The sequence below is a fragment of the Neophocaena asiaeorientalis genome, unplaced genomic scaffold (genome assembly GCF_003031525.2).
Source record: "Neophocaena asiaeorientalis asiaeorientalis breed wild unplaced genomic scaffold, Neophocaena_asiaeorientalis_V1.1 scaffold134, whole genome shotgun sequence".
NCBI classification, from domain to species: domain Eukaryota; kingdom Metazoa; phylum Chordata; class Mammalia; order Artiodactyla; family Phocoenidae; genus Neophocaena; species Neophocaena asiaeorientalis.
The window spans coordinates 1,607,123-1,631,914 of record NW_020185339.1 but is presented as its reverse complement, the minus strand read 5'-3'; the positions used below and the strand labels follow the sequence as shown (position 1 = coordinate 1,631,914).

The 24,792-nt window shown below is 35.4% G+C and overlaps 1 protein-coding gene across 1 annotated transcript in view; it reads left to right on the top strand.

The window, feature by feature from the left end:
- The window catches only part of TMTC2 (transmembrane O-mannosyltransferase targeting cadherins 2), a 769,790-nt gene extending 746,132 nt beyond the window's left edge, over positions 1-23,658 (top strand). Inside the window, exon 13 of the mRNA XM_024737154.1 lies at positions 23,599-23,658. Within this exon, the coding sequence (XP_024592922.1) occupies positions 23,599-23,631 (33 nt within the window). The 3' untranslated portion in view covers positions 23,632-23,658. The remainder of the gene's footprint in view (positions 1-23,598) is intronic.
- The last annotated feature ends 1,134 nt before the right edge of the window (positions 23,659-24,792 follow it).

Sequence of the window (24,792 nt, the reverse complement as noted above, 5' to 3'; positions counted from 1 at the left end):
AAGAGAACATTTGGCAGGACTTGAACGGCAGGAACACTGAGACAGTGCTCATAAATTGATTGAGAGCTTGAATGCTTGAAAGTGCACGTTTTAAAGCCTAGAAATAAATTATTTAAATTGATGGAGAAATTGGAATTTCAGATCTCAGTAATAACAGATGATGTATTCTGATTCCACAGGCTTAGTGAGGAAGTTACTGTTTACACCAGGGGGTGCTCAAAAATTATACCACATTATTTGGTGCTTGGCTACCTCAGTATCTGCAGATCAAGCATTTTTGTATATCGATGGGGTGATATCTTACAAGAGTGCTTCTGTTACATCCTATCTTTTGTTAAATCATAGGTTCTGATTCAGTAGCAGCAGTGCACACACACAAATTCCTCAGGAAAGTCTATTCTGCGGTTTATAAATAGTTTCCCATGGAACTAGTGATGGCATAACTATATCCATTCACTATGAATTTAGCTTGCAAGATTTGAACACATAGTTTTGCTTTTATTCAGTATAAATTCATTCAGCAATTAAAAAGGGGACATGTTTTAGATGAATTATTAGGTATTATAGGTGATACAACGTTGAGTAGGCCACAAGAATTTTTTAATATAGAAGAATTAGACAGGAACAATACTTCTATAAATAGAACAAAGTAGAATCATTTTGTCCAACACTTTTACACTATTGCCTGAAATAGTGTCTATCCCATAGTCATACTCAATATATATATATTTGTTGGAGAATGGATATGATAAATATTATAAGAGAATAAAAGTGTTCCAAGTGTTCAAAGGGTGGTTGGAAGTGTACAATATTTGTGGAAAGTTTTGGAAATCACATTCCTGGCCATTGCTCAGTGTTACGTTCAGTGGTGCTGAATTTAAAACCCTGTGACGCATAGTAAGCAGGATGTGAGACATTGCATTTCTTCCCTCCCCCACTGATTTGTTCATTCATCATTCTATGGTTTATGGAACACTTCCAAGGTGAAAAGACCAGAACACAGAAGTAAAAGATAAGATCTGCCAGTAGTGAGGTCTCTGTGTTTTGGAGGAGACAGGCAAATAAATAAGCACTTAAATGATTATGATAAGTGCTAAATGCTCTGATAAGTTATGAGAGAGACAGACAGAGACAAGGAATAGGCAGTGCGTCAGGGTTTGGTGCATATGATTTTGTCTCCTAACTTCTGAATTGAATTAGGATAAATGGGAATTAGTCTGTTAAATTTCTCTCTCAGAGGGACACTGATCCTCAGTTTAGTCCCAGTTCCCCTCTCAAACCACATGGTTAACATAACTATTACACATTTTACGTTGAATGGATACAATTATCCACAACACACTCCACCTTTTGATTTCTGATTGGGTGAACCACAATTAACACTGCATTCCATACTTTGTAAGCTCTTTGATTGGACCTGTAATGCCTTTACATTATGATGTATCTGTCTTAATAGCAAATATGGAACTTGTCTTGTAAATTGATCTTGTGTATCTTTGTAAACCACATTATAAATGTTCTTTGCTTTGGGCTTTGCTTTGACACAAGGTAGGAAATTGACTCAGTTTTCCTTTCGCTTGACATTTCTGTCAGTTTTTCCCTTTTCTCTTGTCAGGCGCACCTTAAAGTTTTCCTTTATGTGTTATGTGAGCTGCCTCAACAGTATATGGCAGATTCCCATACTGACCCCATAGACCCGCCTATCTTTCATTTCAAGCAAGCAGTTTTCCACAATTTTCATCAACTACCACAGTCCCTATTCAGTTATTTGAAATAAATATTTGATGGTTCCTCAAACTAGGGTAAAGGGCTATGTATTTTCAGCTTCAAGGATAATCTAAGAGGCTGAACTTTTTAGAGATCCCTAACATGCTGTTTAAAGTCGGGCTGCCTGTGTTCACATCATATCTGCCATTTACTTGCTTTGTGAGTTAAGGTCATTGACCTCTGTGGGTCTCACCTTCTTCATCTGAGAGCTGGTGATCATAATATTACTTACACAAAGTTCCTGTGAGGCTTACACGCATTAATATCTGTGAAATGTTTAGAATGGCATTTACTAATATTAGTTTTTATCTACATGTTCTAACCAGATTGTTACCCTCTATTGAAATGATGGAGATGCTATTGACAATAAAAGTGGCTAATATTTAGAGATGGATTTGCCATGAATATCATAAAGCTAAATCGTCAGGATCCCTCACTTGGACAGGTCCCTTAAGGGTCCTGAATTTTTGGTAAGATTTTCCAAAGTAGTATAATAACTACAATCATTTGAGACCATTGTCTCTTCACTACATGATTTTCCCCTCCATTACACTTCCCCTAGTATAGTACCTGTGGATTAGCCACAGGCTTATTGGGATATAGTTAAGGGAAAGTTGAGTTGGGGATAAATGTACTTTGGGTACAGGATGTACTTGAACAGTTCATGGTATCTTTGGTGTATAGCTAAATAATGGCTAGCTGTGCCAGGTATGAATAGCTTTCAGGAATACTACTACTCCCCATTATACAAATCTGCCAGAGCATCCTGACAGGGTTAGAGGTTGTACTGAAATGTGAACTCATACTGTGGCTCTCAGTGCCCCCCAAAAATGTGTATAGTAGAGGAAATACAAAGTTTGAAATGTGTAAAGGCAGAAGCTAGTTTGTGGAAAATCTAATCATAGAACATATAAAATATATGGGGAGATTTTATGTCTTTTGTCTTGTTAAACCTGTCCATAATAAGAAAATATGTTTTAATCAATTATCTTTCTAATCTTTATAGAAATACTACAAAATACTTTTCCTGTAAAATTGAATTTGTATTATTTTATTTTTCACTATAGTTCTCCAAATTATATAAACTTAGTCCCTTAATTTATATCTCCGATCCCTATTTTGAGCACCACCCACGAGGTCATTTATATCTTAGTTCTTTGGTTATCAACCTTCAAAATATGTTAAAATCACTCAGGGGACTTTAAAAAATTCAATATCCAGGCAATATCTTAGACCAATTGAATCTGGTGGTAGGAACAATATATCAGTGTTTTTAAAGAGTTAATCCAATGTGCAGGGAGGTTTGAGAACCAATAGCTTGGTTTAAAAATTTGCGTTTTGATTGGGGGTGAAAATAGAAAATGGTTCCCTGAGGGGGAAGAAAGCACTCAGCGTAAACAAAACAAGACAAAACGAAACACACACACACAAAACAAAACAAAACAAAAGAACTGTGCAGAGTACAGAGTCTAGGGATTTCTAAGAAGAGAGCTCTGCTTTATAATAGCTAGTGCAGTGAATGAGGGCAGAGACGTGAATTCTGGCCCTGTCATTTTACTAGTTGCAAGAGCTCAGAGAAGCCATTAGATTCTGTGTGATCTCAAGATCCTTATTTATAATATGGGTGTAATAGGTAACCTATGGTTGTTGTGAAGTTAGAGATATAAATGTAAAATAACTGTTGATTAAAATTAACACAGTATTGTTATGTTTATTAATTATAAAGACATAGCACATAGTGGTTGCTTCAAGGCAGTTGTAACTCTTAATTGCATACAATTGTATAATACTCTCTAGTGGTGGAATTCTCTGAGTTGTCTGAGGGCCAGGCCACTTCTGTCTTGTTCATTGCTAGGATCGAAGCTCCTAATAAATAGCCTGATACAGGCTATGACTAAAAAGTACTAAATGGCAGACAGAGAAAGACAAATACTGCCTGATATCACTTGCATGTGGAATCTAAAAAATACAGCAAACTAGTGAAGATAATAGAAAAGAAACAGACATACAGATATAGAGAACAAACTAGTGGTTACCAGTAGGGAAAGGGAAGGGGGGAGGGACTTGAAAGGGGTAGGGGTTTAGGAGGTACAAACTACTATGTAAAATAAATAAGCTACAAGGATATATAGTACAACACAGGGAATATGGCCAATATTTTTATAATAACTATGAAAGGAATATAACCCTTAAAAATTGTGGATCACTGTGTTGTACATCTGAAACATAATATTGCACATCAACTATACCTCAATTAAAAATGAATCAAAAAATTTATTAAATAGGTGAGTAAATTCATGTGTAATGTAACTTAATTTCATTGATCTAAAATAGAAGAATAACACCAGGTTATATATTTCTTTTGTGCTCTCCTACAATCTCTCTTACTTGAACAGAAAATTAATAACAATAATAGCTTACTATATGTTACATACTGTTGTAAGGACTTTGCAAAATTAGTACTTACAATACCACAAATTAGGTATTATCATTATTTCCATTTTGCAGATAAGTAAGGTGAAGAATAGAGAGGTTAGGTCATTTGTCGAAGTCACAGAGCTAGACAGCTCTTGAGTTGGGATTTGAATTTCTGCAAGTAAACTTAAGAACAAATTCTCGTTAAACTTCCTGCTGCAATCATCACTTTTCCTATGTCAAAGCAGCCATTGCTATGAACTACTTGAATTTCTTGAACCAATTGTTAATTCCTTTTCTCAATGTTACAAACAAAGTCTTACCCTTTAGGCTTCTTGGGGACTAGTCATAACTCTGAGGGGAAAGAATACATTGTGTAAAAAGATATAATCATCATATTTACTTGGGTTGGAAAAACAGTTTTTACTTTGCAAAAGTGATGTTATTAATTTTTGTTTGGCTTAGACAAAAACACATGGACTCAAATCAATACAGCTGTTACTTCTGTTATGTTCAGATATTCTACTGCTGGAAGCGATGATAAATGTAAACTTTTCCTCTTTAGTATTATGTCACAGTTCATTAGAGAGTTAGCAGTCATATTTAACAGTCTTTACATTGGAACATTAGGTTTTACTTATTAAAAAATGATCATTACTTGTAAGGTATTTACTAAATAAAAGCTTACCAAGTTTGATTTTCTCCTAAAAAGTAGTGATAGGAAGGTGTATGCCATGGGTTATGCAATTCCATTTCCTTTTAAAACTCTTTACAAGATAAAAATCAGGTCAAGATAAAACTTCTGGGGCTTCCCTGGTGGCGCAGTGGTTGAGAGTCCGCCTGCTGATGCAGGGGACACGGGTTCGTGCCCCGGTCCGGGAAGATCCCACATGCCGTGGAGCGGGTAGGCCCGTGAGCCACGGCCGCTGGGCCTGCGCGTCCGGAGCCTGTGCTCCGCAACTGGAGAGGCCACAACAGTGAGAGGCCCGTGTACCGCAAAAAAAAAAAAAAAAAAAAAAAAAAAGATAAAACTTCTCTCTACAGCCACAGAACTCAAGAAAACACCAGATGTATTTCTAACCTTTAACTTATAATGAGAAAAACCTCTTCCAAATCTGAAATTATTTTCAGATGGATAAGTATCAATAAAAAGGTCGATTGACTTTTATATTGTAGGTATTCTCTTTCCATTACTCTATTCGTAATAGTTTTTAACTGAGTTATGAGTCTATCTTACCCCTGTTAGTTTTGGGTTGTATGAATATAGGCAAATAAAAAGATTATAGAATTTCAAAAAACATTTTCATGTATCTCAGTAGAACACAATTGGAGTTCCAGGAGATATTAAGGAAATTGTTGCTCACTCCTAATAATATAAATATATTTGTTTAAGATGGATGGTAGACGGTTTTGGTGATGAGCCATTGGCCTTTGTAAGATTTGGAGAAATAAAATGGCAATCTTTCTCCTTCCAACAGCAGATGTTTCTCTGCTAATATTGAAATAAACATTTCCCTTGGAAACATCTGTCAGAGTAATATGTCTATAATTGAAACAAACACTGAGCATATTAGAATGTGCCAGTTAAAAAACCCACTCATTTACTGGAAAATATGTCATTAAAAAAAAACAGACTTTGAGATAAATTTCCACTGTAAATCTCAGTTAACAATCTTTACCATGAAATGTGTAGAGTATTGTACCACACGGTAGGTGCAAAGCTACTTTTATGTGATATTTAACTTGAAGTGCTGAATGTATCTATTTATGGATTCTGTTTGTATGCCTTGCCAAACAATATCACTAGTCTCTTATTTTGCATAGTTTTGACTTAACAAGGAACTACAACATTATCTGTGAAAAAGTGTAGGAGAGGTATTTAATATTGCGGAAAGTAGGATTTAAAATAAAGAGTCCTCCTTTGCAGGTCTAACATGAAGCTATAGCTCCCCAGAGGCTCAAACTAGAAAAAAATAAATTTAATTTCCAAAAAAAAAGAATGTTTTCCCAGAAGTCACATTAAATGATGAACAAAACTGAAGAAAAGAACTTGGATCCCTTCAGCCAGTTCAATGTGTTGATCTCATTTATCTTATTGGCAGAAATGCTTAGTTAATATGATTCATATTTACAAAGATTAGTTTAATACTAATATACTTTAAAATTTTTATCTACTCTTTCCCCATATGTATCAAAGAATTATAAGATGCTGTTTAAACTTTGGCTTTTTCATGTACACACACATTTTCAAAATCCCCACCTATCATCAAGTTTTCACGGTCACTTCCATTCTGCGGCTCAGGTTCACATCACAATTCCTCACCTCTTAACCAAACAAAATGTGGCAGAGATTCTGTGTGTTCACCTTTTACTCCTAGGCGCACAAGTAGACTATATTTTCCAACCTCCTTACAGTTTTACACAGTGGTGGACAAGGGTGATTCTTGTATGTCATTTCAAAACCCAGCTTCTAAAAACCTTTCATACACAATACTTGACTTTCCTAATCTTTATTCAGCAAATAAATGGAGATACTGGACATGGTCTGAGCAAGAAGATATAAAGTGCCTGCCCCTGAATAATCACCTGAAGTGCTTGCCAACAGGAATATTTGCATTGGAGCAAGGAATACATGCACTGTCTGAAGCTGCTAAGATTTTCAGATTTGTTATTACAGCAGCTATAGCATCATTTACTTTATTTCAGGCACACCAGTAAGATAATTATAAATTTTCTCCTCAATCTTTATCTGTATAATATAATGTTAATTAAAATTGTAAAGTCTCAAAACAGAATCTTAACATTCCCCTCAAATCAGTTCTCCTTTGCAACATTTCTGTTTTTCTGTTAAAAACATCATTCCAGAAGTTAGTTGTCAAAAAAGAAAATATGATGTAACCTCTCTAGTTTGGGATTTTGGTGAGACTGAGAAGAGGGGCATTTCGAAATCTGACCATAGGAGAATTAACTCTTTTACAGGTATTTGATACATTCAGTTGTTAAATTTTAGCAGATATGATTTGGCAGCAAAATCAAATTCCTTATTATAATATTTATACTATAATACATCGCTTTAGAACTTGGCAAGGCAGCTGGCTAAGGCTACAGCAAGCTACTCTATGGTCCAGCATAATATGATTTGAAATTTGTGAGATTATTGTATTAGTTCCTGCTCATCAGAATTCATTAGAATAATTTATTAGTATCATCATGAAAACTATCCAGGTATTCATTTCCTGAGTTCACGGCAGTGATCACTCATATGGATATCATTGGGTAGTAAGATATGTAAGAAAGCCTCCAGTCACAAATGAGTCATGCCACCTCAGCACATATACGTAATTCTCTCTCTCTCTCTCGAAAGCTTATTACAAAGGACTGGTAAGTTTCTACCGCTGTGGCAGGGCTGGCAGCTGGGCTACAGTGCCAAATTCTACAGTTAGAGTGCCAAATCCCAGATGTGGCATGATTAAATCCAGTGTCTAATCATTTTGTTATAGTAAATTCATAAATCAGCCTGATTACAGCATGCCCTGTCTTCATGGTGGTTCACGTGTTATAGATTTGCTATAAAATTACTAGTGTGAATTTGTAACCAAAAAGTATTGTTTACAAAAGAAATTTTTCCTCTTCAATATTTTAAAAACTGATTTACATATTCCAATACACCTATTGGAAAAAGCCATGATGTTAATTGGACTTTTCACTATTTTACTATTAGCTTTTTGCTTTCTTGTTTAGCTATAATTTTATGTTTTCTGGGGTTTTCTTTCTGGTTACTGTAAATTTCTTCTACCTTAGAAGCAAAAGTCAGCTGTTTGAAATTACAATGCTCAAATACCATTTAGGACAAACATTCATTAATTAATTTTCTCAAATACAAATATTAGTCGTTTAATATGTACTTTTCAACAAGTTTACAAAAATAGATTCTGTGGCTTTAGGCTATAATGGAAGAAATATTTAGAGTTACAAGTTATTTTACCAACTTGGCCAGGAAGATATATAGAAACATTTTAAGAAAATATATTAAATCATTTTATTTGTTTCTGCATACTCTATTAATGGGCTATAGAACACATTTATTAAACTCTCTTGACAATATGTAATACGTTAAATAAATCATTAAAGCTTGGCTGTAGATCTGTGGGTTTTTGTAAGTGTTTTTTAATTAGTAATAGTATATTTGCTATAAATATTCTCTTCTAGCCCTTTTCCACATAAAAAAACATACATCTAAAATTTGACTGTTTTTCCTTTGAGGCAGTTTTCCTTCCCTATTTTGTCTTTGAATTAAAGTGTTACCAACCCTGATTAATTGGTAGAAAATCTCTGAATTTTTGCAGTTCACTGAAAGGTAATCATGGAAAGAAAATATGAGGTCCTATTGATCTCGTAATTTATCAAACTAGGCAGACACATTTGTGAACAGAGTCACACATGAGAACAGATGTCAACAAATATTATTGGGTGCTTACCTGAAATCCTGCTCTCTAGTTTCTTGGTGAACATTTATTTTCACACCAAAAAAGTTCAGTATCTCCCTAATTACTTACAAACTCTTTCCCTCCTTTCCTCCTATGGACTGTGTTGTCTTCAGAACTATTCTCTCTTAAATCATGAATTCCTCCCAATTTTTCTCACTAGTCTTGTCTTTCCCCTCAGCACCAGCATGATATATCCAACTCTCTACTCGACATCTCTACTTGGATGGACAAATTTAACATGCCAAAATTGACCTCAATATCCCCCTCCAAGCCTGCTGCTGCCATACTGGTTCCCAGCTCAATAAAAGGCACTATCAGGTTTGCAGTTTTTCCGCCCCCAAACCTATAAGTAATCCTCATATCCTTGTTCTATCGCACTTCACGCCCAATCCATCCATAAATTGTTAGTTTCACCTTTAAAGTACACCTATAATCTGACCATTCCTCTTATCTCATCTGCTGCCAGTCTCATCCAAATTACCACCTACTCTTGTTTTGACCTCTACACTAGACTTCTATATGGTCTTACCTATTTTCTACTCTTGTTACACTTAGAGCTTCTTCACACAGCAGTTGAGTAAATCATGTCAATTCTCCCATTGAAAAATTTCCAATGAGTTCACAACAAATTTGTAATAAAATCTGACATCGTGGTGATGTCCTCAAAGCCTTACATGATTCGGCACTTCCCTCTACTTCTATCTCCTACCTTCTCCCCTTTGGCTAATTTGCTGCAGCCACCCTGGCCTTCTTGCCGTTCTTTGAAATGTATAAGTTCAGTCCAGTCCAAGGTATTTGCATTTTTCTGTTTTCTCTGCCAGAATCTGTTATCCCCAAACTGAAGTCTACATCCCAAACTTCATTCCTTTTTCTGTTTAAATATTCTTCTTTTCTGCTCATCCATCATTTAGTTCCAGTCATCACTAATCCCTTACAAAGATTTCTTTATCACTCTTACCACTCCCTAAAATTATACAATATTTAGTTTTTCTTTCTTTGCTATGAAGGAATTCAGAGCATGTCACCCCAAAATATGCTGCTTTGGCATAGTGATTAAGTTAAAGGCACTTGAGAAACAGCAGGTACAGGAAGGGTACTCTGACCCTCCTTTCCTCTTCCTGAAAGCCAGAGATAAAACTCCCATGTGAAAGGTACCCTTCCTGTACCACAAGGAAGGAAGACATTTTTATCACCAGAGATGGGAAATTGAGGCTGAAAAATCTGTACAAACCAGCCTTGTTAAATTAACCCTTACTTCCTGATCACTTCTCAACAGTTTATTGTTGTAGGCCAAACTCCTTTGTCTTGTCAATTTTTCACAAATTTATTTTCTTTGTCTATAAGGTATAAAAGCTTTCTGTTCTGGTCACTTCTTCAGGTCTTCATTCTCTTGTAAAGGCTTCCATGTGTATGTAAAACTTTGGTTAAACTTGTATGCTTTTCTCCTGTTAATCCATCTTATGTCAGTTTAATTCTTAGGCCTAGCCAGATACTCAAAGAGGATGGAAGAGATGTTCTTTCCTTATACCTACTAGGATTTGACTTTATGAAGTAAGGTCTCTGTCTTCTTGACTGCAGTATCCTCATGGTCTAGAAAAAGTTTCAAGAAATATTTGCTGAGTAAATAAATGACTATATCAAACAATAAATAGAAATTTATATCTTTTCATCATAACTAGTTGATAATGATCCTTTTACTTATTCTAATTAAAGTACAATTTCTCCTTCTACCTCTGTGAGCCATTTGAATAAACATCAGGAAAGGAACTACAGTACATAGGTCTAGCTTTTTCACTGTTTCTCTCTTAATTAACCATGTTCATTTATTTCTAGATCACTCCTCTGACTCAGCTACTAACTAGCTTTTATACATGGAGAGTTAATTTGCTGAACATCATCTACAGCAGTAATTCTTAAACTTTAACATGTATCAGAATCACCTGGAGGCTCATTAAAACAAAAATGGCAGGACCTCAACCCCAGAGTTTCTAATTTAGCAGGTCTGGAATGTGGTTAGAAATTTTGCACTCCTCACTTACCCCCAAAGTATTACTTTTTCTGCTAGTCTGGAGCACAATTTGTGAACCACATATCAATAGAATGTCTGGATATGGCCATCTCCTTTTGTTGTTTGACTTTCTTCCAGAGAGACCTTGGGAAACTGGGGTGACAGTTTTCTATAGAACAGGCTAAGGGGTGAGACCTGGGCCCTCCTAGCTGTATATACTAGGTGGAGAAGTGGGCAGTTGTCAGAGAAACTGTCCTGAAGTGTTTTCTGGGCAATATTTCATACTTAAAATTTGACAAAATAAGAAAGGAGTGGCAATAATAAAAGAGGTAGAGATAGAGACAAAGGTAAAAGAATAGGGAGAAGGACAGGAAGGAGGAGGAAGAAGGGGGAGAGGATTTGGAATAACTAGGGTGCTGACATTTGTAGAGATTCTAAAAGTATACAGAATGCCTGAAATGCCTGAAGGAACCAGCTGAAGCTGATTTGGAAAAATTGGTGTTTACAGTAAATTTTTCTATTATATTTATGGATTCAGATTTAGAGAAGATTACAGTTGATCCTTGAACAATGAGAGTGTTAGGGGTGCTGACACCCCCACCTCATGTGTGGTCTAAAATCCACATATAACTTTACAGTAGGCCCTCTGTATCCGTGCTTCGGCATTTGCTAATTCAACCAACCCTGGGTCATGTAGTAATATAGTATGTATTTTGTGAAAAAAAAATCCACATATAAGTGGACCTGCACAGTTCAAACCTGTGTTGTTCAAGGATCAACTGTATTGGGGGCATGAGAAAGACCTAAAGAAACTAACACAAAGCAAAGATCTTCCATCTCCATTGTGTTCAGAGGTCTTTATATAACAGGCAGATTCTTATAACCAAAATATGTATTAGTTTTCTAGGGTCATCTTGATAAAGTGCCATGAACTTTGTGGCTAATACAACAGAAATCTATTCTATTATAGCTCTAGAGGGTAGAAACCCCAAATCAACATGGGGGAAAGTCAGGCTCCTTCTTCGCCTTGTCCTAGCTTCTAGGTTGCCTGCGATCCTTGGCATTCCTTGGTTTGCAGTCGCATCATTCCAATCTCTGCCTCTGCCGTCACGTGGCATTCTCCCTGTATCACTCATTTTTCATGTTGTTTCTGTGTCTTCTCTTGGTGTTATTACGAAAGTTAAGTTGAAACCAAAACTCTTCTGGTAAAAATCTCTTATGTGGTGAAGGAACTAGTTGGGTCTTCCTTTCCTTTGGGTGTGATTCCCCCAAAGAGTAACTTTTCGCAAAGGATCATTTGTGATCTATTTCTTAATATCCTCATGTTGTCTCATGTGTCTGCTCTATGTTCTTTACTCTTTCATTAATCTAAAATTGAGAGTTTTCAATTCTCTGTCACAATTCTTCAGTAAAGCAAAAGTCTCAACAATCAAAATTAATAAATTAATGGACTTTGATGGAAATATGTAAGCTCCCCCACATCCCCGCCATTAACCATAGTAGCCAAACATTTACGTATATTTAATGCTTGTTACATATATTTAATGTTTGTTACACTACTAAGTGTTTTATATGTTAACAACCTGATTTAATTTGTCTTCTTGAAATGATGCCTCCTCCACCCCAGCTTTATTATCCTAATCCCAGAGTGGTGTTAATAGCAATGTTGAAAGATGAGAAAATCAATTTATTATTCAATAAATGGAATAGGAAAAATATAATTCTGCATCTGTAGATGTTTTGACATTTTTCAAACAGCACTGTGGAGGTGGTTGTCCACCCTTTTTTATTGTGTGCCTTTTTGTTTAAATCACTTTTATTTGTATCCTCCTTATATAACATAATTTATATGAAACAATGGATGAAGAGGGGAATATTTAAGAACATAATTTTTATTTTGCTAAAAATATGACTTAGTTTCCAAATTTTGACTACGTTTGTGTATGACTGTGTGTGTGTTAAGACATATCATCTTTAGAAATTCCTGAGTTTAATGAAACTATATTGGGCAAAAGAGTCATTTTTAGTAGTAGACTTTTTTGTTACAGCAATAAAATCAGTTATAGCATAAGCCATTTTAAGTGACTCCTGGTTTCTGTCAAATGTTATTGATTTTTTTTTGACTTGATGAAAATATTTTAAATTTTGCAGAAGTTTGTCCACCGAGAGTCATTTGAGTGCCACAGCCTGCCTCTCATATGTTAAAGCCCTTTATAGCTATGTATAGTATAACAGGTTTATTGGAGAGTCTGAGCTTTATAGGGTACACACTTGAAAAGGATTTATATTTTCTCTAATCATTGCTCCCAACTGTGTGATGTCAAATCTTCCTTCTCTGCTGGGTAGCAGATTTCTTAATGATGTCTTGGGAAGATTCTAGAACTTCTCTCTAAGTTATTAAAAAGTCTAGTTTACAACTCTAATCTCATATCCTCTCCCCATCAAAATTCAGCCCTGGTTTGGGGCCAAAGGACTTGGAGTGGCGAGGAAGTGTGGTCTGCTCTCTCATTTTCTTACTATCACCAGGAGTCAAATGGAAGGTGATAGTATGTCTTTTAGGATACCTCCCCACCTTCTATCTTATGCTTTTATGTCTCTAGCTGCTCTAGGAACAGAAAATAAAGAGACAAGTCTCTTTATTGGGCTTGCATGAGCAGTACTCTTTCTTTTACTGTCACCTTCCTGAAGGCTGATGGGTCATCAAAGTCCTGTGTGACAGATATCTAACTGTTGGCTTTCTAATGAAGCACATGGATAAGTTCCTTGGAGGTTCCTATTGTAAATTTCCGTTATTTATTATTATTTATATTTATTTAACACTTAAATAGCTCTTACTCTGTCTTATAACCTGTTATACATGGTTTATAAATATTAAATGATTTAACTATCTGGAGAAACTGAACCACAGTGAAACTGAGGAACTTGTGTAGGATCACATATTTAGTAATCGGCTGACTTGGGATTTAACCCAGGCAGTCTGGCTCCAAAGCTCTTAACTACTATGTTAAACTGCCTTCATGTGGTTGTCTCTGACTTGAGACAACAATTTATAGGAAATTGGTAATAACGGTTTGGAGCTAAAAGTTTTCTAGACTAAAGATATAATTACAGGTTTTGGAGTCATCAATTTATATTTTTTTATTTTTGAATTATGATTTTTGAATTATGAGAGTAGATGAGATCTCTGAAGGGGAGGACCCAACTGGGGAAAACAGTAATATTTAAAAACATTAAAGGCCCCAGGGAAGAAGACTTTAAAGGACCAGGGAGATATGAAGATTTAACGTCTACAATACAAGACAATAGCTGGATGTCTATTCCAATGTCACTCTGTAAGTGGCTGTTTCTCATTTATTCAGAGAAGAGGCTAAATCCTTGAATGGGAGGATGATGGAAAAGACATGCCTCAGTTTGCCTAATCCTCAGCAAAACAAACCTTGGAGTTTAAAAACCTACCTCTGTAAAACATTGTTTATGAAAGGTGAGTCAAGGAAGAATTTCCCTCAGACTCAAGCAGTTTAATCAATAATATACCTAGGAAATATCTGGGGAGTTAATTTTTCTTCTCATCACTTATTCAGTGACATTTTAGTGTTCTTTATGTACTGGCATCTTGAACAGGTAACTGTCTGCCTGGCCTGAGTCTGCATCGAACACTGAAGTCACTGAAGCCAAAGATTAGAGGGTTTCAAATGGAAATGAATAGCTGCAAAATGTTCAAATATGTCCAGTGGTTCAAGAATTAGGAAATGGGATTCTGTAATTAGGTCATTCTGGTTTTGCAAGACCAAATTAGGGGCACTCATTTCACAGCTGTACCACATGCCATTGTTAAAATTTGACATTTCAGTATTTGATTCATTTTGAATTTTTTTCTAATGTATGATATGAAATACAGTTCCAAATTTATTTTTGTATTGATGGCTACCCAGTTTTCCCAAAACCTTTTATAGAATGAGCTATTGTTTTCTTTACTAACTTGAGATCCAAATATTTTCATGTATTAAAATATGTTCATGTTAGTGTGTGTATATTTCTGTACGTTTTATTCTCCTCCAAAGTCTATTAATGTACTGTATGCTTTTAATTATGAAAGCTTTATATTATATTTTATATTAGTGGGCTAATGGCCCTAATTGGCTTTCTTTTAAAGAATTTTCCTGGTTATCCATACTTATTATATTTTCCATCTGAGCTTTAAAACAGCCTACTTAGTTTTTTTTTACATATAATCAATCAATGTGATGCACCATATTAACCAATTGAAGGGTATATACACCATATGATAATCCCGATAGATGCAGAAAAATCTTTCAACAAATTTCAACATCCATTTATGATAAAAACTCTCCAGAAAGTAGTAATAGAGGGAACTTACCTCAACACGATGAAGGCCATATATGACAAACCCAGGCCAACGTTGTTCTCAATGGTGAAAAACTGAAAACATTTCCTCTAAGATCAAAAACAAGACAAGTATGCCCACTCTCACCATATTATTCAACACAGTTTTGGAAGTTTTAGCCACAGCAATCGGAGAAAAAAAAAGAAGGAAAAGGAATCCAAATCAGAAAAGAAGTAAAACTGTCATTGTTTGCAGATGACATGATGCTATACATAGAAAATCCTAAAGATGCTAGTAGAAAACAACTAGAGCTAATCAATGAATCTGGTAAAGTAGCAGGATGCTACTTTAATTAATGCACAGAAAACAACTAGAGCTAATCAATGAATCTGGTAAAGTAGCAGGATGCTACTTTAAATAATGCACAGAAATCTCTTGCATTTCTATACACTAATTATGAAAAATATGAAAGAGAAATTGAGGAAACACTCCCATTTACTACTGCAACCAAAAGAATAAAATACCTAGGAATAGACCTACTTAAGGAGACAAAAACCTGTATGCAGAAAACTATAAGATACTGATGAAAGACATTAAAGATGATACAAACAGATGGAGAAATATACCATGTTCTTGGATTGGAAGAATCAACATTGTGAAAGTGACTATACTACCCAAAGCAATCTACAGATTCAGTGCAATCCCTATCAAACTACCAATGGCATTCTTCACAGAACAAGAACAAAAACGTTCACAATTTGTATGGAAGCACAAAAGACCCCAAAGTGCCAAAGCAATCTTGAGAACGAAAACCAGAGCTGGAGGAATCACGCTCCCTGACTTCAGGCTATACCACAAAGCTACAGTAATCAAGATATTATGGTACTGGCGCAAAAACAGAAATATAGGTCAATGGAACAGGATAGAAAGCCCAGAGATAAACCCACGCACATATGGTCACCTTACCTTTGATAAAGGAGGCAAGAATATACAATGGAGAAAAGACAGCCTCTTCAAAAAATGGTAGAGGGAAAACTGGATAGCTACGTGTAAAAAAAAGAAATTAGAACACTCCCTAACACCATACACAAAAATAAACTCCAAATGGATTAAAGACCTAAATGTAAGGCCAGACACTATAAAACTCTTAGAGGAAAACATAGGAAGAACACTCTTTGACATACATCACAGCAAGATCCTTTTTGACCCACCTCCTAGAGAAATGGAAATAAAAACAAAAATAAACAAATGGGGTCTAACGAAACTTAGAAGCTTTTGCACAGCAAAGGGAACCAGAAACAAGAAGAAAAGACAACCCTCAAAATGGGAGAAAATATTTGCTAATGAAGCAACTGACAAAGGATTAATCTCCAAAATATACACGCAGCTCATGAAGCTCAATATCAAAAAAACAAACAACCCCATACAAAAGTGGCAGAACATCTAAATAGACATTTCTCCACAGATTGCCAACAAACACATGAAAGGATGCTTAACACCACTAATCATTAGAGAAATGCAAATCAAAACTACAATGAGGTATCACCTCACACCCGTCAGAATGGCCATCATCAAAAAATCTAGAAACAATAAATGCTGGAGAGGGTGTGGAGAAAAGGGAACCCTCCTACACTGTTGGTGGGAATGTAAATTGATACAGCCACTATGGAGAACAGTATGGTGGTTCCTTAAAAAACTAAAAATAGAACTACCATACGACCCAGCAATCCGACTACTGGGCATATACCCTGAGAAAACCATAATTCAAAAAGAGTCATAGGGCTTCCCTGGTGGCGCAGTGGTTGAGAGTCCGCCTGCCAATGCAGGGGACACAGGTTTGTGCCCCAGTCCGGGAGGATCCCACATGTTGCGGAGTGGCTGGGCCCGTGGCCACTGAGCCTGTGTGTCCGGAACCTGTGCTCTGCAACGGGAGAGGCCACAGCAGTGAGAGGCCCACGTACCGCAAAAAAAAGAAAAAAAAAAAGAGTCATATACTGCACTGTTCATTGCAGCACCATTTACAATAGCCAGGACATGGAAGCAACCTAGGTGTCCATCGACAGATGAATGGATAAAGAAGATGTAGCACATATATAAAATGAAATATTCCTCAGCCATAAAAAGAAACGAAATTGAGTTATTTGTAGTGGGGTGGATGGACCTAGAGTCTGTCATACAGAATGAAGTAAGTCAGAAAGAGAAAAACAAGTACTGTATGGTAACACATATATTTGGAATCTAAAAAAGAAAAATGTTTCTGACAAACCTAGGGGCAGGACAGGAATAAAGACGCAGATGTAGAGAATGGACTTGAGGACACAGTGGGGGGAAGGGTAAGCTGGGACGAAGTAAGAGAGTAGCATTGTCATATATACACTACCAAATGTAAAGTAGAAGGTTAGTGGGAAGCAGCTGCCTAGCACAGGGAGATCAGCTCGGTGCTTTTTGATCACCTAGAGGGGTGGGGTAGGGAGGGTGGGAGGAAGATGCAGGAGGGAGGGGTATGGGGATATATGTATATGTATAGCTGATTCACTTAATTATACAGCAGAAACTAACACAACACTGTAAAGCAATTATACTCCAATAAAGATGTTAAAAAAAAGAGATTTCAGTTGTCTTTGTCATCAGAGTTTCAAATTTTATAATGGTGAATAACAATATATACTTTGTGAAATGAAATATGATATTTAGAAACATGTAGTCATTTATTTTGTATTGTCGTATGAAAAAGTTCATAGTTGTGAAATGTATTTCTGACTAATTCTTCCTTTTTTACTCTTTACCAGTATATTTTCTCACTGAGGTATAGAATTAATATGAATATTCAAGACACTTTATTAGTGGTTCTTTAAGACTTATATTACACTTGCAGGTGGAAATGCTTTCGAAATTATTTATATCAAACATTATCTCTGTGCTACTTTCTTGTGTGTTGCTTGCTATGTTGTAAATGCCATATGGATCTCTTACCATGGATATAAAGAATTTCTTTTATTAGAGTATAGTTCCTTTACAATGTTGTGTTAGTTTCTGCTGTACAGAAAGTGAATCAGCCACATGTATACATACATCCCCTCTTCCTTCGATATCCTTCTCATTTGGGTCACCACAGAGCCTTGAGTAGAGTTCCCTGTGCTATACAGTCTGTTCTCATTAGTTATCTATTTTATACACAGCAGTATATATATGTCAGTCCCAATCCCCCAATCCATCCCATCCCCCATTTCCCCCCTTGGTATCCATATGTTTGTTCTCTACATCTGTGTCTCTATTTCTGCATTGCAAATAAGTTCATCTATACCATTTTTCCAGGTTCCACATATATGTGTTAATGTATGGTATTTGTTTTTCTCTTTCTGATTTACTTCACTCTGTGTCACAAACAGTCTCTATGTCCATCCACCTCTCTATAAATGACCCAATTTCATTCCTTTTAATGGCTGAATAATATTCCATTGTATATATGTGCCACATCTTCTTTATTCATTCCTCTGTTGATGGCCATTTAGGTTGCTTCCATGTCCTGGCTATTGTAAATAGAGCTGCGATGAATATTCCTGCATGTAATTTGTTGAATTATGGTTTTCGGGAATATGCTCAGGAGTAGCATTGTTGAGTCAATGGTAGTTCTATTTTCAGTTTTTTAAGGAACCTCCATACTGTTCTCCATAGTGGCTGTATCAATTTACATTCCCACCAACAGTGCAAGAGCATTCGCTTTTCTCCACACCCTCTCCAGCATTTATTGTTTGTAGATTTTTTGATGATGGCCATTCTGACCGGTGTGAGGTGGTACCTCATTGTAGTTTTGATTTGCATTTCTCTAATGATTAGTGATGTTGAGCATCTTTTCATGTGCTTTTTGGCCATCTGTATGTCCTCTTCGGAGAAATGTCTGTTTAGGTCTTCTGCCCATTTTTGGATTGGGTTGTTTGTATTTTTTATTATTAAGCTTCATGAGCTGTTTGAGATTAATCCCTTGTCAGTTCCTTCGTTTGCAAATATTTTCTCCCATTTTGAGGGTTGTCTTTTGGTCTTGTTTATGGTTTCCTTTGCTGTTCAAAAGCTTTTAAGTGTCATTAGGTCCCATTTGTTTATTTTTGTTTTTATTTTCATTACTCTAGGCAGTGGGTCAAAAAAGATCTTACTGCGCTTTATGTCAAAGAGTGTTCTGCCTATGTTTTCCTCCAAGAGCTTTATATTGTCTGGCCTTACATTTAGGTCTTTAATCCATTTTGAGTTTATTTTTGTGTATGGTGTTAGGGAGTGTTCTAATTTCTTTCTTTTACATGTAGCTGTCCAGTTTTCCCAGCACCTAAATTATTTTGAATGGTACTTTAAAATAATGCCAAATATAAATGATACAACTGGAAAGAACTTAATATTGTGGGAGTTTAGTACTTTGCAGTAGGAATGTGATAATATTTAATCATTCACTCTTTTATTTTAAGCAATTTTAATTGAGATCACCATTCAGATATCATTTCATCCACAATATTACTCACCCTTGAATTTTTATATCTTATCAGTAACCACAAATACCATTTATGTGGTGCAGTGCTATTCAGTTTTCACAGCTAGGTTTTTAATATTTTTATGTCAGTACCGTGGTGTATCTCATAGAGATGCTTCAACAACTATCTAGACACAATATAAGGCTGATAAATATCCATTATCTTCAGTCATTTCCAATGAAATTGGACAGCTGAACCAAGGGCTTGGGTTAAGAGAAGCAAGTGAATATATTGTACAGCATCATTTTTTATTTCTTTTCAGTTTGATTTTTCTCTGTGATGTGTAGTGAAATAGATTAATGGGCCCAATTCCATTACTGATTAAATGGATTTGATTTGGACCTTTAACAGGAAATTCACAGTAGCAGTCAGTTTCAGATCAAAAGCTTTAAAATGAAAATGAAGGACGTTTTCAGGGGGAATGTGAACTACTAGGCAGTAATATGGAGGGAGACTTGTTTAAATTCAAATGGACCATTTTATTAATGCAAGGATTATGCTGCTACATGTTGCTGATAAACTGGCATATATAAAGTAGGTATGTTAAATTATGGAAACGCCTCATTTTTAAACCAACTGTTTTTTATTCTTCAAATATATTTTAAATATTTACTATGTGTCAAACATCACCAACTGTTGTTATGGGTTGAATTGTATCTCCCCAGAAAGATATGTTGAAGTCCAAATCCATGGTTTCTATGGAATGTGGACTTATTTAAAATAGGGTCTTTGCAGATATAATCAAATTAAGATAAGGTCATTAGGGTGGGCCCTAATTCAGACGACTGGTGTCCTTAAGAGGGAAATTTGGACAAAGACACACACAAAAAGGAGGATAGCCATGTGAAGACAGAAACAGACAAGGAGAAAGCCATGTGACAACAGAGGCAGAGATTGAAGTAATGCAGTTGCAAGCCCAGAAACACTATGGATTAACGGCCACCACCAGAAACTAGGAGGCAAGGAAGGATTTCACCCTTACAGGTGTCAGAGGAAGCATGGCCTTGTTGACACCTTGATTTTGGCCTTCTTTGTCTCCAGAACTATTGAGAGAACAAATTTCTGTTCTTTTAAGCCATGTAGTTTGTGGTACTTTGTTACAGCAGCTCTAGGAAACTAACATATAATTATGTATTTTAATATTAGAATACATACTGTATATTTTAATAGGCCTTGGAGAAAGCTAAATGGTTTGATCAATTTATGAAGTAAACTGATGTAATATCTCATTCAAATACAATCATGGCTAGTGATAAATACAGGACTCAGACACAATTACTATATTTAGGGAACTTAAAATATTACTAAAGAAATATGTAAGAAAAAAACATATAACAAGAGTATTCCAATATAGGTCTGAAGTTTTTCATAACAGTGGTACAGATATGACACCATAATAATTGCTAGTGAAGAAGAGACCATCTTGACTATTTCTGTTGACTAGAGATGCTTCATGGAAGAGGCAGCATTTGACTTGAGCTTAGAATAGCTTGGATTTGACTATACAAACCTGGAGGGAAGAACTTGAGGGAACCCTGTGAACAACTACAGAGGCAAAAAGCACATGTGAGTGGGCCATTAAATACCCATGCTCTTGAGTCTAGTCTAAATTACTTTGAGAGTGGCAAGTGCACTGGGCAGAGTTTTGATATTGAAACCAAGTTTTTCCATTCCTTTCTCATGGGCTCAGCCTCTGAGGCAGCAGGAAGTATTTCTATAAACTGTATCTTCAGGACAGAGATGATAAGAATAAAACAAAAGGGAAAAAAAAACAGGGAGTCAAATTCTTCATCTCTCAATGTCTGAAAACCTATGGTGGAGACAATGTTTTGAAAAGACTGGATTTTAATTGCAAGAAATTTGTGCTTAAGGTAAAAATGTGTATTTTTCTTTCACTGCCAGAAGCTTCCATTTAAGTATGAAGAGCCAGTGCCTGATGGAATTTGAGCCAAGAATTGATATGTTAGGGTAGGAAAGTGAGGTTTAGACTGATTAGCTTATGGCAAGAGAGATCACAAAGGAATGTGACTAGACCTTAGAAACAATGTTTCTCTGGGAAATGCCCATCCCCTGAGTTTTGGACCAAGCCCCAAAAAGTGGAGGAGATGAAATAAACCTCCAGAAAAGACTAATTACTTGGCTTCCCACAGTATAATAAAGAAATCAGCAAGTTTTATGGGAAAACCCACTATCCAAATTTCACCCAGGATTAGTGTAGCAGTGATTGAAGGAGATTCTTAGTCACATCAGTATGAGTTCAACTATATAAAGTCATGAACTCCCAGAGTAGTGTGGGACAATAACCAATGTTCCTGAGCAACCAATCCCCACCAAAGGTTCAGAATTGTTGGGAGGATCAAGGTACCAGAATAAGACTTATGTTTGGGACAAAGAGGATGTGCATTATATGGTTCTGACAATTAAAACAGTGTTACGGAGACATGAACTGGATCAGTGAAGGTAATAGAGTAGTGAGGGCCAGATAAATTTAAACTACATTTCCATGTAGACCAGAGAAGCCAGAAACTGGCATGAGGACCATATGCCTCGCTTCTAATGCTGGGATGATATATAGCTCCACCCTAGGATTTCGATGACTCAGTGAGAAATTAAGGCGAACCACACCTCTGTATGTTTGTGTGTGCTTGGTGATGGTGGTGGTGTGTGTGGGTGGTGGAATTCTGAGAGACTCATTTTTCAAGCAGAAATAATTTAATTACCATGAATTGGTAGAGTTAAACATTTTTGATATCCATGGAATTGGGATCTCAATAACAGTAACTGCAGTTATAAACAAAGTTGTATTTTACGTATCTGATTTTGTGAACTTTTGACTGTATTCGGTATCTACTATGAAAGAAGTTGACACGGAAAGTGCAATAAATGAAAATATACCCAAGGTCCCTTAAATATGTTCCAGTACCCAAATTTAAAGAACACATTGTTTCTGAAATGGAATCTGGTTCTGCCTGTAAAAATGAGCAGGTAATCAATCCATTTTGGTTGCTATGGTCTTGATACTACTGATGTCAAAATCTACCTAATTCAGGAAAACAACCAAAAGGTTTTGATGATTCTGTCAAAATCATAAGGTGATTTTGAGTAAGAAACAATGATCGTGCTTAATATTAATAATTATGATTATAGCTCAAACAAAATATGGCTGAAATATCACACTCCATAAACCATGTTTCCTATGAATTCTTATCATTTTTTGACTATAGACAGTTATATGTGTCCCTGGCATATTTAGACCATATTTTCCAAATTCAACAGATGCTTGAGAAATTTCAAAATATTAAAATAAGATACTGTAGCATTTTCTTGGGAGAAAAATGCAAGATAGGATTGTGTAGTTAATGTTTTTATTACTAATAAAATCGTTTTAGAGATTGATATTGTGAAAAATGAAGTCAGGATAAATTTTTTCACATTATACCTATTATGATAAAATATGGGTAATTTTATATTTTAGAGCAGAATTATTTATATTGTTGATATCCATAATTCTACTTTAAACAGCTTCTGTTTCTGGTTAGTAAATAACACATATTTTAAAGTGACTTGTGTGATTATTTATTTTTTCCTATTCAGGAATATAAAACATTTGGTGATAATTATGGAATATAATTTGAAAACAAGTACCCATAAAAGGCTAGGTCTATCTTGCTCAGCTCAGCATAGCCGAAATGTTGATTTGAATGCTTTTTTAAAAACATTTTTGATCTAATTTTTCAGTCTTAATATTTCCTTTGCTCAAGTTCTGCATTTAATGGATAAGTATGTGGAATATGTTTTTTCACAGTTATGTAGTCTTAGATCATATCTATTAGAATAATTCTCAATTTTTCAAACTCCTGCAAAGTTATTTTTTAAAACATGCATTTTGCTACTTAAGGTGAATATTAAAATCTAAACTTGCCTTTCAGTATTAATGCTTAAATCAGTATGTTTCAAACTTGGAGAAAAGTAATTTAATATACTTTATGTCTAGAAATGTATGCATACTCAAAACTCTCTATTCCCTGCCTTTAAAAATTATCTTATCTTTATTCCCAGGGATGGAGTTCTGCTAGGCTTCTTGCTGGATAAGTGACCACAGCAGGCACAGTTCCAAGGAGCAAGGTAAATCAGATTTGGGAATTTTGGTCATTGGGGGAGTAATGTTTAATGTCAGATATGAAAGTTGAGTATAGAGCAACCAATAGTATGTGAAGCAAGTGATAAAATATCAAATTGACTAGAAGTTTCAAGAACTCAAGGGAAGAATAAGGAAAACACCAGGACTTGGCCATGAGCAAGGTAAAGAGGTCAAAACTCTTCTCAGTGGGTTATGATTTTGAAGCAAGGGTCCATGTCAACCAGGTCATAGGTAGGTTTAGAATAGAAAAGTTATTTGGAGAAAAAGAATCTTCAAAAGGTTATGTATGGCCTTAGATTCTATACTGATAAGTGACCATTAAAAAAAAAGTTTGTGTTGATATTTTGGCTTTGTGGATCATGATTCTGTTTTCTTAAATTAAAAACTTTGGAACTGCACTTTTCCTTTGCAAAATTTTCTAGTATGACAAAAGACATTGTTATAAAATAGGAACTGAGAAGTATTTACTATGCTTCACACACGTAAGTTAGCTCATGGCCACTTATCAGTTTGTCTTGTTTGGTGAGAGCAAAATCTTCTAAGATGGTCACTCATAAATTATTCATGTAATTTGTAAAACAAGTAATTCTGATTCCTGAGAATTGACCTTACTGTGAAGAATGACAGATTGTTGAAATTGATTCACTAGAAATTAGAGAATATGCTCTGAACTGCTGAGCTCAGTTCAGATTATATAAAATAAATTAGGAAACCAAACCATTTTTTATTCCATTTATTCTTATATAAGTAAGTACACCGATATTTTTAGTGACCACAATGTATACCACATTTTGGGCCATTCATAATATGCTTAATTGACACCTGAATATTTCATGTGAGCACACTAGAAAATTTAATAATAATAATACTATATATAATACATATTAACTATATATAATACATTTTAAAAATGGAAACTAGATTTTTTATTGAATATATATCTAATTTATATGAATAATGATGCTTTAAGAAATGATTATTCTGTTAATAACAGTAAATTTACAATTAAGACATTCAAATTCCCATAAAGCGTAATTTATCTCTCTTCAAGGAATGTTTATTTCTGGTATTTACAATAGTTCATTTCTTCAGCAAACAGTAAATAATGGGAT